Below are 13,375 nucleotides of genomic sequence, written 5' to 3' on the forward strand. Positions count from 1 at the left end.
AAATAGGGTTATCCAGAGGAAGGTTACACGAATATCTGCAAAATTATGTTCGTAAATAAATTTTTATTGCGTAATCCCCATGTGCTTTTTGTCATTTTAAAATATTCCCGCTAATACAAAATATCTTTTTAGCCAATGATTGGGTGACAAAGTAGTCACGTGGGTCAATGGTGCGTGGGTCATGGAGGTCAAATTGAGTCTGACAGAGTGACAGTTAACGTGGGTTTACAGTTTTGAACTCTTGGGTAAGTATTATTTACGTTAATTTTAATTATTTGATGATTATAATTATTATAAAATAGTGTTGGGAGATATTAAGAATATTTTTTCTAGTCAACAATACTTAAATATTTCGTTAAGAATTAAAAACTTAAAAATTGGCCAAGGCTTAACCATTAGATACTTACTTTCTATTGGGATATGTGAGAAAGGGTAACCGAGAATTATTTTCACTCTTTCGGAATGTGTTGTGCAAAATGAAGCGATTATAAATGCAGTAACTCTGGTAATCTAGAATATAAAATTTCAAAGTTACTTTGGTTATTGTGATAAACTAAAGTTACAAAACAAAACGTAGATGTATAATGTAATCATATTTAATCCAAGCATGGACATACCACAGTGTATAATCCAATCATCAAGCTACCGTCTTTCACAGAATCAAAACAACACCATGTGTGTAACATCTTGCAAATATGAGATATATAAATTAGTGCTAAAACTAACTAATTTTAACTGGTCCTAATTAGCCCTAATCAAGCTAGAACTAATTTGACTCAAAAATTTATTTTTGGTTAATTAATTAATTAATTATCTTTAAAGTTTACAATTATTTTAAGCACTAGTTCTGTTATACCTAGTTTCAAGTTTATCTCGCGTCTAGTTATGATAACCTGGAGGCGATACACAAAATAGGGTTCAACTTTATCTTACTTACTCTCTTATCTTAAGTATTATGAAATATCCGTGAATTTAGCCCAAAGTACCTATAAGGTATAAGTTTTATCTGTACCTGGAAATATTCAATTGTTAGTTATTTGCTTTGTTTTGAACATAGAAGGGTTGGTAATCTTTGTTGATTGCAGCGTAATTTATAATTTATTTCAGATGTAATGTCATTTCAAATTCAAACGGAATATTCCATAAAATGCATCAGTTTAATTTATCAAGATTATCTAGAATTGGATTAAGTTTCTTAAATAAACCAAGATACATAATAAATTTAACTCGCAAAACAAATGTTTTAAATGCAAGGAATAACTCTTCAGAGAAGAGTTTATTTTATCTAGCTTTCTACAAAAATAGGTTTAATTATAGTCCAGTTAGGGTTTTTAAAAAATTCTTTCAAAGTTCCGTGGCAATTTCTGGTTCACTATCAATATCTTACGCAATTTGTTACAAAGTTAGTGAAAAGGAATATGGTAGGTGTTGATATTAATATTAATATCAATATCAACAGTTGAGTTTTATGAGTAAAGTTCCTGAATAGATTTTAATTTTTAATTAAGGAGAGAGATTTTTACGAGCGGCTAAAATTGGAAATGACGAAGAAATTAAGAGATTATTAAAAAATGGTGTAGATCCTAATCATAGGCATGAATTTGGGTGGACCGCTCTTCATGTTGCGGCTATGAATGGCCAAACAAAGTATTAAATTAATTGAATTAATTTAATCAAATGTGGATGAGAGGGAAAGTATGACAATGGCCATAGAGCCTGTGTTAAAAAACGCGGACATCAAAGTTTCGCCAATAACTATTTAGTTTACTAGTGACTGATGGACTTGCAAACTCGCGATTGAAAGTAGTTCAGACATTTATGCTCCAGGCTGGGAAATAGCACACGTCCTCTGGTCCAAAACCAGTTTATTAATTGCTTGGACTAGTTTTTTAATTCAAGAAGTGGGGGTTACTGGTCCTCGGGACCAGTTTATTAATTGCAAATCTATTGGAGAGCAAAGACTGGGACCAGTCCAGAGACCAGTTAATTATTTCAGACACTAGGGGGTCACTGGTCCAAAGGACTAGTTTAAAAAATATCCTTATTTCCCAGCCTGTTATGCTCCTTGGTTTAACCATAACCTACTCGATCACGCGCATCACGACGCAAGCTGCTCGCTCTATAGCTAAATTACCGAGATTACACAATAGCAGACGACGGTAACCGCGTAACCGCGAATTAACACAAGACCTATTTAAAGGGAGTGAACAGTCCCAGTATAGCTACGCCAATAAAACGGTCAACTACGGCGAAACTCTGATGACTCGCGCGACTTTTGGCCATTTTCATACTTTTCCTCTCATCCTCTCATACACTTTTGATTTAACCAACAATTTTTTCAATTAAAAAATTATTTTATATTAGTGTTGTTGAAATATTACTTAAAGCTGGGGCTGATCCAAATCTAGGGGATAATTTCTCCAACGTTTATCAAACTGCGAAAGAAAAGAGAGTAAACTCTCTAGAAGGTCCTGTTACGAGTTTTTGGAGTATATATATTGTGAAATCTTATTTATAAGGCAACTAATGCCAAGTTTTTGGGTCTTGTATTATATTATAGTCCTTGTTGTACGAGAGGATGAATTTTCCGATAGATTAAATAGCAGAGCCACTTTTCGTAATTGTACAGCATTACATTACGCGGTTTTAGGAGATCATATTGAAACTATAAAATGTCTATTAAATAATGGTATATTTATATATTTATAGTAATTAAAGGTTTTTTTTTTGTGAAGTTCGTTAAATTAAAATTATAATATGCTTTTAGGAGCTGATCCTACTTTAGAAAATGATAGTGGAAATAAACCTGAAAGTTACGCTAGAACTTCTGAAGTTAAAAATATACTCAAAAAACATTCTGAAATTGTAATTAATTAAGTTAATTGCGTAATTAGTTACTATATATAGTTTTTATGGGGTTTGCTTGTTTTTCAATTGGAAGTATTTAGAGAAACAAAAGTTACGCGAAGCTGAAGAAAGGAGAAGGTTTCCATTAGAACAGAGAATAAAGGAACAAATTGTTGGGCAAGAAGGAGCAATTGCAACAGTTTCTGATGCAATAAGACGCAAGGAAAATGGCTGGTGTGATGATGAACATCCTTTGGTGTTTCTGTTTTTAGGATCATCCGGAATTGGTAAAACTGAACTTGCCAAACAAATAGCCAAATATCTTCATAAAGATAAGAAAGGAGTAATTAAAATCTTAAATTAATTTGTTGTTAATAAGTTATTTAATTTAAAAATTAATTAGTTATTTAATTTAAAAATTAATTAGTTATTTAATTTAAAAATTAATTAGTTATTTAATTTAAAAATTAATTAGTTATTTAATTTAAAAATTAATTAGTTATTTAATTTAAAAATTAATTAGTTATTAATTTAAAAATTAATTAGTTATTTAATTTAAAAATTAATTAGTTATTTAATTTAAAAATTAATTAGTTATTTAATTTAAAAATTAATTAGTTATTTAATTTAAAAATTAATTTTTTATTTAATTTAAAAATTAATTAGTTATTTAATTTAAAAATTAATTAGTTATTAATTTAAAAATTAATTAGTTATTAATTTAAAAATTAATTAGCTATTAATTTAAGAATTAATTAGCTATTAATTTAAGAATTAATTAGCTATTAATTTAAGAATTAATTAGCTATTAATTTAAGAATTAATTAGCTATTAATTTCAAAATTAATTAGCTATTAATTTAATTAATTAATGAAATAGTTTATTTTCCAGAGCTTTATAAGATTTGATATGTCAGAATATCAAGAAAAACATGAAGTAAATCCTAAATTTACTTCCGGTTTTATGTTTAATTAGTTAATATTAATTAATTAATTTGATCGTTATCAGGTTGCAAAATTAATTGGTTCCCCTCCTGGTTATATCGGTCACGATGAAGGGGGACAATTAACAAAGAAATTAAAAGCATATCCTAAAGCTGTTGTTTTATTTGATGAAGTTGATAAGGCTCATCCCGATGTTTTAACTGTTTTATTACAACTTTTTGACGAAGTATGATATTGATTCTTCTTAATCTTATATAAAAGTACCATAGATTTAATTAGTAAACTTAATTTTTAATCATTCTTGTTCCAATTAAGGGCAGATTAACAGATGGAAAAGGCAAAACCATAGAATGCAAAGACGCAATATTCATAATGACTTCCAATTTGGCCAGTGACGAAATTGCTCATTACGGAGTCAAATTAAGGGAAGAAGCTGAACAACTGGCCAAAGAACGTTATAAAGAAACCGTAAATGATAAAGAAATGGTGGAAAAAATTACTATTTCAAAGACATTTAAAGAAAATGTTGTTCAACCTATTTTAAAGGTAGGTTTAATCTTTCAAGTTTAATTGCATTAATTAATTAATTTTATTATTTATATAGCAACATTTTAAGAGGGATGAATTTTTGGGACGTATCAATGAAATTGTTTATTTCCTGCCATTTTCACGTTCGGAATTGCTTCAATTGGTTCATAAAGAACTTCAGTATTGGTCCACAAAAGTGAGATAAGTTTGTTTGTTTTTAAAGGAAAAGTTCAGATAACATAACATTTTATCTTAAAAGAACAGCCATTAGTATAGTGGCGTCTGCTAAAACGAACCCACCTTCCCTCCCCCTCCCCCTTAGCCTGTTAGAATTCAACCAATCCGGTAGGGGTAGGAGGTTCTGGCTAGCAGACGCCAGTGAATTCAACCAATCCTGTAGGGGTAAGAGGTTCTGGCTAGCAGACTCCAGTGAATTCGACCAATGCTGTAGGGGTAAGAGTAAGAGGTTCTGGCTAGCAGACGCCAGTGAATTCAACCAATCCTGTAGGGGTAAGAGTAAGAGGTTCTGGCTAGCAGACGCCAGTGAATTCAACCAATCCTGTAGGGGTAAGAGTAAGAGGTTCTGGCTAGCAGACGCCAGTGAATTCAACCAATCCTGTAGGGGTAAGGGGTTCTGGCTAGCAGATGCCAGTGAATTCAACCAATCCTGTAGGGTTAAGTGGTTCTGGCTAGCAGACGACACTAATAATGATATGTTACTTGAACATTCCCTTTAATCTACCTTATATTCTTGTATTTTGTCTTTGTTAATTAAGTTAATTTGATTAAATTAACCAAATCCAAGGCCAAAGAAAAACATGATATTGATTTATCATGGGACCGTAAAGTCATTGAAGTCTTGGCTGATGGTTACAATATTTATTACGGCGCTCGTTCAATTAAACACGAGGTTGAAAGAAGGGTGGTTAACCAATTAGCAGCTGCTCATGAAAGCCAATTAATTAAAAAGGGTAGCTCAGTTCATATAACGGTTGAAATTGAAGAAAAAACTCCAAATTCTGCTAATAATAATGAAATATCTTACGCAATTAAATTGCAATTAATGGAGAAAGGGAAAAAGGGTAAACCATTATTACTGGATTTACCATTAAGTAATAAGTCACCCTTGAATACCTCATTTAACTTTACAGTTTAATTAAATTATAATTATATTAATTAATATATTTTGAGATTAAAATAAAATTGAATACTTTCTGATAGTCAATTTGACATCTTTATTCGTATATACACATTACTATTAATTAATTAATTAACCTTTTTTAAATTATCTGATCTTAATTTAATGAATGGCTCCTCCTTCTTTGCGGTTAAGTCTTGCATGTTCACTTTTGCCCCAATCGTAGACTAAATATCCAATAATGAATGCTGTAATACAATTTTAATTAGTGTTTAAGTTGATTAAGATGATATTTTCATACTTACGAGGAACCACAATTAGGGATTTAGAAGCAAAACGTCTAACGGTGTTTGGAAAACCTCTCGAGAAGTAACCAGCAAAGGTTTTTTGTTCAAAAGGTGAGAGTTTGTAGTAGATAATTCCTCTAACTTTAGCCAAGTTTCCAAAGTGGAGTCCCATGATTAACTTTAATTAGTTTAAATAATAATTAACTTTAAATTAATATTTCGCAATTATATTTAGGGGTCACGCGTACTCTCTCATGAGGTCAAACGCGGCAAAGCCAAGGCTTATGTTATACTTGTTATTTAATGGGTTTATTAAGAGATTAACCGTATTTTTAGGTGAGATTTTATCAATCCATGATTTACTTTAATTAGTTTAAACAATAATTAACTTTAAATTAATATTTTACGCAATTGTATTTAGGGGTCACGCCGTACTCTCATGAGGTCAAACGCCAAGGCTTATGTTATAATTGTTATTTAATGGGTTTATTAAGAGATTAACTGTATTTTTAAGTGAGATTTTATTAAGAAACTAAGAGGGTTACATATTTAATTCTTACCTTTTATATCGTAGATTAATAACGATTATAAAAGTTCAAATTTAACGATTAAGTTGAATTTGGGGCTATCGTCTGAGCGAAAATGAAGGTTGCGTACTGCGTTCAAAACTTAAACCGGCCGCCTCTGACAGTACAACTTGGCTACTCAGTAGAAACGTTGTTTAGGAAATTTCGGTTACTCTTGTTATTAACTCTGAACGAATTCTTCCTGACAAACTGAGTGTCGTCTGCTATTTTAACATTTGAGAGTTAGGACTTGGCGTTGGTGGCCGGTAATTAAATAAACTTATCGACACTTAATAGTAATTATATTTAAGAGTAAAAGGTGCAATGTCGAAAGGAATTCGTAATCTTAAGAAAATGAAGAAGGCCTTGGACAAAATAGATCACAGCTCGCCTTTGGGCGTCTATATCCCAGCTGGTCTAGCCATGGCTGGACCACCTTTGGGTCCTCAACTTGGCCAAAGAGGTATCAACATTGCCCAATTCTGCAAGGATTTTAACGAAAGAACTAAAGACATCAAGGAAGGCGTTCCATTACCCTGCCGAATTTCTGTTAACCCTGATCGTAGCTACAATTTAGTCATACATAAGCCTCCTGTAGCTTACCTTCTTAAACAAGCTGCGGGAATTACTCGTGGAGCTATGAACAACAGTGCCGAAGTGGCAGGAAAGGTTTCACTAAAACACATTTACGAAATTGCTAAGGTCAAGAGTGAGGACCCAACCTTTGATTGTGTCCCTTTGAAAGACATTTGCCAAATGATTATCTATTCAGCTTACACTTGCGGTGTTCAAGTTGTTCCCGAATTAACGTCTGAAGAGTATGGACAATTTTTAGAAGAACGGAAGGCAATTGTTGAGGAACAATTAGCTCTTTTGGAAGAGAAACGACAAGCAAAGATGTTAAGAACAGTTTAGCATAGACTTTCTTTATTATCTGTATATCTACAAATAGTTCGTTAGGAAAACGCTCTTGTAAACGAAATTAAAAACTATTTAATTTAACCAATCTAGTTTAAGTTTTTATTTTTATTTTGAACTCCAAGCTTTATAAGACGCGTAACATTTTTTTTTTCAAATATCTTCTTTTGGAAATTCAGGAGCTTTCCCAAGAAATATATCGCTACCAGTCATTCTAGCTTTAATCTTCGCTTCTTCCGGGGTTAGTTTCTCGTCTTCAGATGGGTTTAAAGGGTTGCCATTTTCATCTAAAGCTCCTGTTTTAAAGTCCTCGAATATTTTCTTGGCATAAACCGCGTCAAAAAGGTCTTTGGGGCTAAATTCTGCCTGAACAACATCCTTAGCTTGATAGGAAACATAAGGCTTGAGATTAAAACCCTTTAAATCGGGAACTATTAACTCTGGTATCATCTCTGGGATTATTTCAAAGCCCTTTGACTTGGGGTCTAATAAACCGGGAAAACGGACACCCCTATGGTCTAATAACCCGAGACCACGAAGATTGTCCTTTAAGGCTTTAAATCCGCGTTTATTTGGTAATTGAAATTTTCGAAAATTTCTTTTACCCTGAAGAGGTGCTGTACTTGTTATGGATCTAGTGGATTGTATTGTTTTTATACAAATGTACTTTAACTTTGACGTGTTCATGGTTTTTGATGATTTTTTAAGGGTTTTTATATTAAAACTTTGTTTTCAGTGTTATACAATTAACTTTTAGAATAATTTATTTAATATAAAGGAAATAGATTTCAAGCACGGGGAAACCAAGGCTTCTGTTACCGGGGTTGGGTCTTATGTACAGCCCTATTCCTATTTTGAGCAGGAACGGAAATAAGCAATATAGTTTAAAACATGAGCGGCTAAATGTGCGCCTGTTTTTTTATAATGAAGAATTATCAACTGAATAAATTTCCCCCTTTTCCAAATTAATGCTAATTAGCTTGTTTATTGTCACCTTTTTCCAAAATATTGTTATTTTACTTCGTTTCTAATCTAAAAAGAGGCGCACTTTTTAGCCACTCGTGAGCCAGGCTGGGAAATAGCACACTTCCTCTGGTCCAAAACCAGTTTATTAATTGCTTGGACTAGTTTTTTAATTCAAGAAGTGGGGGTTACTGGTCCTCGGGAACAGTTTATTAATTGCAAATCTATTGGAGAACAAAGGCTGGGACCAGTCCGGAGACCAGTTAATTATTTCGGGGACTAGAGGAGTCACTGGTCCAAAGGACTAGTTTAAAAAATATCCTTATTTCCCAGCCTGCTCGTGAGTCGTGACTCGTTTTAAAACGGGGACGGATATAAGCAAATATTTTATCGGACTGTGCTAATCTAAAAGTCGTCTGCTACCAGTTACGCTAGGTTAGCCGATGTTGAAATTAAAATCATGAATGATTTTGTCGTGTTAATTAAATAATTAAAGGTTAAATGTCGTCTATGAGCTTTGGTCAGAAAGTATTTACACCAAAAGCACCGGATAAAGGAAGTTTCCCCCTTGATCACGAAGGTACAATTAATTTATTGAATTTAATTTAAATTCAATCTTAATTAGGGTTTAATTCAAATTTCAGGAGAGTGTAAACGTTTTATGCTTAAATATTTACTGTGTTTAAACGAAAACGATAGTGATAATAGCGTTTGTCGAGACTTATCTAAAGATTATTTACAGTGTCGTATGGATAAGTATGAATGGCCAAAACACATGGAGGATTCATACCTTTTACACCAGGAGGCCAGGCTTTTGTCCTCCAGGTAGCCTGGGCTTCTGGTGTAAATGGTATGAATCCTCCATGTTAATAAGATGTTATGGACGTTTAAGCTAATCGTAGAAATATTTTAGACAGTTAATGTCAAAAGAAGAGTGGGCTAAATTGGGTTTTGAGCAAAAACAACAATAGAAACATAAAAAAATGGATGATTTAGATATTCCAGAAGATTCTCATCGTGATATTATGCTTGTTGCTGAAAATAAACTAAATTCTTTAATAGAAAATGACCCTCTTTTACAATCCCTACCTTCAAATGTTACAGTAGAAGAGCTCAATTCTTTATTAGCGTTAGAACATGGACGAGCTATATCTGTAACAGTTTGGAAAGCTGATGATGATAGATATAACGTTGTTGTAGATCAAGATGGAACAGTTTTAGATCTAAAGAAAGCTATTCGATACAATTTCACTATGAAACAGGTTAGATAGAGTTATTTGTAAGGGTCTGGGAACACTTATTTTAAATGGTGTGTTGTTGTTGTTATTTCAGACTCGTAAAGGTATAAATCAACTTGTCAGTTGGAAATATGTTTGGAAAAAATATTGGCTTTATTATGAGGGTCAAAAATTAACCCCTGATAATTGCAAATTAAAAGAATTTGGTGTTAGAAACGGTTCTAATGTAACTTTTATGAAACGATTAAAAGAAAAACAATAAAACTTAAATTCAATAGACTAATGGCACCTCATGTTATTTCCCCATAGAGCTTAATACAGTCGAAGGCAGATTGCTGCCATTACCCTATTTTGTTTTGAATTATAGTTCATTTAATATCTACTAGATGGCGGGCGTGTATCGGAAAAAGTTGCATTTTTTTCCCGTCGTCTGCTTTAATAAGCAATAAACAAAGTTTGATGTGTCTTAACTCCTAAATCGTGTTTATAGTTATTAATTTTAGTTTTAATATTAAGCTTATATAAACTTTGATTAAACTTATATTAAACGTACTTAAATTGAAACAATTTTGTGGTCGATTTAGGCCTACAATCTGAGAAATAGTTTTTAAGGAAATAGGTAAGATTAATCCTTAAGCCTTGGTTTGTGAAACATGTAGCAGTTTATCATTTTAGTTATTTAAATGATCTAATTACGTTTTAATAGGCATTAAATTAAATAAACAATGGCAGACGAAGAGGAACTAACTATCCCCCGAGCTGCCATGAATAAAATGATTAAGGAAATTTTACCCCACATAAGAGTAGCTAATGATGCTAGAGAATTAATTCTAAATTGCTGTACTGAATTCATTCACCATATTTCATCGGAAGCCAACGAAATTTGCAATAGACAACAAAAGAAAACGATATCGGCAGAACACGTATTAGGAGGTTTGATTAGTTTAATTTTAATTAAAATTGCACTCTAAATTTTAATTTTGACAGCTCTAGAAACATTAGGATTTGGTGCCTATAAACAAGATGCGGAAGCTGTTTTGAAAGATTGTAAAGCTGTAGCTGCTAAACGTAGAAGACAAAGTACCAGACTTGAAAATTTAGGAATTCCTGAAGAGGAACTGTTACGGCAGCAGCAAGAATTATTTGCAAAGGTATTTAAAAGATTCTTGTAATTTAACATAAATAATTGATGTTTTTAATTAGGCTAAGCAACAACAAGCGGAGCTTGAGCAACAACATTGGCTTGAAATGCAAAAACAAGTAGAAGAGCAACAACTTCAGCAAAATCCTGGACAAAATGATGTCAAAACGGAAGATGATGATGATTATTAGATAATTAATGAATTAGACATGGAAATTAAGTTGTCTGTAACTACTATTAAGTGATTTGAAAGTTTCTAAACATATTATTTGAGTTTTATTGTTTTGACTATGTTTAAATTGACATTGCATTTGGTATTTGTGTTATAACTATAATAATTACAATAAAGTATTTTTGGTATTAATTGTGTAAAGCATTTATTTATTTATATTTTTCAGTAATATTATCCATTAATTTAATTTTATGGGATTAAAATTTTCAGAAAACACCTACATTTAGTATTTTACATACTATTTTAATTCTACTCCACTCATAAAGCTACTATGAAGTATGAATGTAAGGAATAATGGTGTCAACTTATTGGTGGTTAAATTATGCACATTAACAGAAATAGTATAAAAAATTTCATATTTAGTATTTTAAATACTAATCTTCACTCTAAAGTAGTAAGTTACAGGGTGAACTTGAAGGTCAGAGCAAGGTCAAGGGGTTTGTGGCTTCTGCTCGAACATCGGGGACGACGGGGTAACGAGGTCCGTCGAAAGTGGTTTATCGTTCACGCTCTACTCGCCAAATCGTAATTCATCCGTGAATTAAGGTAAGATTTAACTAAAATAATAATTATAATGTTATATTTAAGCTATATTCTATTAAACTATTCATTTATTTCCGTTTTAATATTAAATAATATTAACTTTCTATTAAAATTTAGGTGTGACTCGTGTGAGGTTACAAAAGTGGATGGGCCGAGGCTTAGCGACGATTTCAATTTTCAACATTTCTTCCGTTTGAAACTTTAAATAGGTAGGATTTATTTTAAATTATTATTATTCATGATGTAAATTAAACCTCGATGTAATGTAATTGCAAGTTGTAATTAATGGTTGAATATTTAATTTTAGCGACGTTATATGTGTGTCCACAATACGCCAATAGTTACAGTGTCAGTTATGGGTATGATACGCAGATGGTTTATGGGTAAGTCGACCATTGTTTAATTTATTATCTCGGTATTTAAAATGGTTTAAATATAAACCATGATACGCTAATGCTTAATTGGTAAGTTTCTGTTAAATTTAATTTATTATCTTGGTATTGAAAATGGTTTAAATATAAACCACGTGTTAATTGTTATAATTATATTTAACGGTATCAAAAATCGACAAATTTTGGTAAAAATTAAGAACAATATTCAATTGAAGTTAGGCCTATTTTATGGCAATATTAGAAGCATAATTACGGGAAACATGTTAATTTTATCTGAAAAGTATGATAATTAGCTAATAAGCGACTAGTTACCTACCTACTCCTTTAAATATTTGCTCAATCAATCAAGTAACATTCTGAACTATCAATAAAAAATAACGGGGATAATGTTATAAATTAATTCCATCTTCGGCTGTTTTCACAAGAAAAAAAGCGACAAGGCTTTAACACTCTTAAGTAGCGCAGCGTTGAAAGTTGATGGATCATTTTGTCGATATTAAAAATAGAAAGGGGAGATCATAAAGTAATTAATTTTTGTCAACTAGTCTTCGTGGAAAGAATCTGTTGCAATTTTGACAGCTTGAAATGGATTAGTTTTTGGGGACCCAAAGCTTTTCTGGGTCTTTTTGGCCAAGGATTCCCGTTTTACGTTGCTCAAGCTGCCAAAATATTTTACTTGCAAAAATGGCAAGAAAGCTTGAGAAGAGATTTGAATTCTCTTTTCAAAGGCAGCAGCCTCAATCCTTCTTTTCCCTTTTCAAAATTTCAAATATTCTCCCCATTTAAAATACATTCGTAAAAGTTGGAGTAGGATAAGCTTTTTGTCAATCGTATGAAAAAAAAAAACTGCTCTCTAAATCTGGGGTAAACCGACCTCCATTAGTCCCCAAAAAATATACAGTAAATTTAAAATATTTGCATCGCTTTGCATACTAGATTTGATGACGTTTTAATGCCTTTTGCAGTTTAGGCATTACTTTGGGGTAGCTCTTTGAAAAGGCACGCTTATAATAGGGATAAGGCTTAAGTTTGGTTTCTTTCATTACCCTCAAAATGGCGATGAACTTAACGGAATGGTAGCTTAGATTTAGTTTGGGGGGACGCCTGATTGGCTAAGAGAGGGACTGACGTCTGTGTTGCAAACTTATGATAGGGAGGGGACAGTCGTGCGCGACGTAAGATGGAGTACTCCCACTACCCTCAAAATGGCGGATAAGTTTACAGAGCGAGAGCTTGGCATAGTTTGGGGAGACTTCTGATTGGCTAAGAGAGGGACTGACATCTGTGGCTAACTTATTATAGGGAGGAGACAGTCGTGCGCGACGTAAGATTGAGTACTCCCACTACCCTCAAAATGGCGGATAAGTTTACAGAGCGAGAGCTTGGGATAGTTTGGGGAGACTTCTGATTGGCTAAGAGAGGGACTGACGTCTGTGTCGCAAACTTATAATATAGGGAGTGGACAGACGGGTACGACTTAAGATTGAATGCTCCCATTACCCTCAAAATGGCGGAGAATTAGGGATAGTGGGGAAGACACCTGTTGTCTAAGAGAAGGAGTGACGTTTATTGAGAGTATTTCACTCTGCAATAAATAAACCTTTCGTCTAGAGTTTTGTTGTTTTGAAAAATAGAACT

At 32.5% G+C, this 13,375-nt stretch overlaps 6 protein-coding genes across 9 annotated transcripts; 4 read left to right on the forward strand and 2 right to left on the reverse strand.

The window, feature by feature from the left end:
* Positions 1-187: 187 nt before the first annotated feature.
* LOC149690657 (mitochondrial disaggregase-like) lies at positions 188-5,544 on the forward strand. Of its 3 annotated transcripts, none has more exons than XM_089870234.1 (12): positions 188-245; positions 1,108-1,421; positions 1,509-1,647; positions 2,365-2,489; positions 2,561-2,689; positions 2,768-2,865; positions 2,942-3,190; positions 3,739-3,783; positions 3,856-4,017; positions 4,107-4,337; positions 4,396-4,515; positions 5,125-5,544. In XM_089870234.1, exons 2-12 carry the CDS (start codon positions 1,148-1,150, stop codon positions 5,473-5,475), a joined length of 1,923 nt encoding a protein of 640 aa, XP_089726360.1. In that variant the 5' UTR covers positions 188-245; positions 1,108-1,147; the 3' UTR covers positions 5,476-5,544. The 3 variants fall into 3 exon arrangements, with proteins under 3 accessions (XP_089726360.1, XP_089726358.1, XP_089726359.1); XM_089870232.1 differs by lacking the exon at positions 188-245 and adding an exon at positions 311-675; XM_089870233.1 differs by lacking the exon at positions 188-245 and adding an exon at positions 314-675 and having other exon boundaries at positions 2,365-2,468.
* UQCR-Q (Ubiquinol-cytochrome c reductase ubiquinone-binding protein) lies at positions 5,531-6,457 on the reverse strand. The gene is made up of 3 exons (XM_089870238.1): positions 6,305-6,457; positions 5,763-5,922; positions 5,531-5,705 (listed from the first exon to the last, which is right to left on the reverse strand). The coding sequence occupies exons 2-3, from the start codon at positions 5,914-5,916 to the stop codon at positions 5,620-5,622; spliced, it is 240 nt and encodes a 79-aa protein (XP_089726364.1). The 5' UTR covers positions 5,917-5,922; positions 6,305-6,457; the 3' UTR covers positions 5,531-5,619.
* Positions 6,458-6,515: 58 nt separating this feature from the next.
* Positions 6,516-7,320, forward strand: mRpL11 (mitochondrial ribosomal protein L11). The gene has a single exon (XM_089870235.1). The coding sequence runs from the start codon at positions 6,635-6,637 to the stop codon at positions 7,223-7,225; it is 591 nt and encodes a 196-aa protein (XP_089726361.1). The 5' UTR covers positions 6,516-6,634; the 3' UTR covers positions 7,226-7,320.
* mRpL41 (mitochondrial ribosomal protein L41) lies at positions 7,221-8,081 on the reverse strand. The gene has a single exon (XM_089870236.1). The coding sequence runs from the start codon at positions 7,913-7,915 to the stop codon at positions 7,382-7,384; it is 534 nt and encodes a 177-aa protein (XP_089726362.1). The 5' UTR covers positions 7,916-8,081; the 3' UTR covers positions 7,221-7,381.
* A 519-nt stretch (positions 8,082-8,600) lies between these two features.
* LOC149690661 (cytochrome c oxidase assembly protein COX19) lies at positions 8,601-9,712 on the forward strand. Of its 2 annotated transcripts, XM_089870246.1 has the most exons (4): positions 8,639-8,771; positions 8,817-8,947; positions 9,105-9,453; positions 9,524-9,712. In XM_089870246.1, exons 3-4 carry the CDS (start codon positions 9,175-9,177, stop codon positions 9,689-9,691), a joined length of 447 nt encoding a protein of 148 aa, XP_089726372.1. In that variant the 5' UTR covers positions 8,639-8,771; positions 8,817-8,947; positions 9,105-9,174; the 3' UTR covers positions 9,692-9,712. The 2 variants fall into 2 exon arrangements, with proteins under 2 accessions (XP_089726373.1, XP_089726372.1); XM_089870247.1 differs by lacking the exon at positions 9,524-9,712 and having other exon boundaries at positions 8,601-8,771; positions 8,836-8,947; positions 9,105-9,308.
* Positions 9,713-9,854: 142 nt separating this feature from the next.
* On the forward strand, positions 9,855-10,934 carry NC2beta (negative cofactor 2beta). The gene is made up of 4 exons (XM_089870245.1): positions 9,855-10,048; positions 10,136-10,362; positions 10,417-10,580; positions 10,633-10,934. The coding sequence occupies exons 2-4, from the start codon at positions 10,155-10,157 to the stop codon at positions 10,759-10,761; spliced, it is 501 nt and encodes a 166-aa protein (XP_089726371.1). The 5' UTR covers positions 9,855-10,048; positions 10,136-10,154; the 3' UTR covers positions 10,762-10,934.
* Positions 10,935-13,375: the final 2,441 nt, after the last annotated feature.

The sequence above is a fragment of the Phalangium opilio genome, unplaced genomic scaffold (genome assembly GCF_054372755.1).
Source record: "Phalangium opilio isolate 3A_F unplaced genomic scaffold, DU_Popi_V2 ptg000031l_1, whole genome shotgun sequence".
NCBI classification, from domain to species: Eukaryota; Metazoa; Arthropoda; class Arachnida; order Opiliones; family Phalangiidae; genus Phalangium; species Phalangium opilio.

Excerpts from the sequence above, each read along its gene's own strand:
- NC2beta (XM_089870245.1), top strand. The coding sequence starts at position 10,155 with ATGGCAGACGAAGAGGAACTAACTATCCCCCGAGCTGCCATGAATAAA. Across the intron at positions 10,363-10,416 it reads GGCAGAACACGTATTAGGAG|CTCTAGAAACATTAGGATTT; the intron begins GTTTGATTAGTT and ends TAATTTTGACAG. Across the intron at positions 10,581-10,632 it reads AGCAAGAATTATTTGCAAAG|GCTAAGCAACAACAAGCGGA; the intron begins GTATTTAAAAGA and ends GTTTTTAATTAG.
- mRpL11 (XM_089870235.1), top strand. The coding sequence starts at position 6,635 with ATGTCGAAAGGAATTCGTAATCTTAAGAAAATGAAGAAGGCCTTGGAC.
- LOC149690661 (XM_089870246.1), top strand. The coding sequence starts at position 9,175 with ATGGATGATTTAGATATTCCAGAAGATTCTCATCGTGATATTATGCTT. Across the intron at positions 9,454-9,523 it reads ACAATTTCACTATGAAACAG|ACTCGTAAAGGTATAAATCA; the intron begins GTTAGATAGAGT and ends TTGTTATTTCAG.
- mRpL41 (XM_089870236.1), bottom strand. The coding sequence starts at position 7,915 with ATGAACACGTCAAAGTTAAAGTACATTTGTATAAAAACAATACAATCC.
- LOC149690657 (XM_089870232.1), top strand. The coding sequence starts at position 578 with ATGTATAATGTAATCATATTTAATCCAAGCATGGACATACCACAGTGT. Across the intron at positions 676-1,107 it reads CAGAATCAAAACAACACCAT|ATGTAATGTCATTTCAAATT; the intron begins GTGTGTAACATC and ends AATTTATTTCAG. Across the intron at positions 4,516-5,124 it reads TTCAGTATTGGTCCACAAAA|GCCAAAGAAAAACATGATAT; the intron begins GTGAGATAAGTT and ends ACCAAATCCAAG.
- UQCR-Q (XM_089870238.1), bottom strand. The coding sequence starts at position 5,916 with ATGGGACTCCACTTTGGAAACTTGGCTAAAGTTAGAGGAATTATCTAC. Across the intron at positions 5,706-5,762 it reads ATCCCTAATTGTGGTTCCTC|CATTCATTATTGGATATTTA; the intron begins GTAAGTATGAAA and ends ATTGTATTACAG.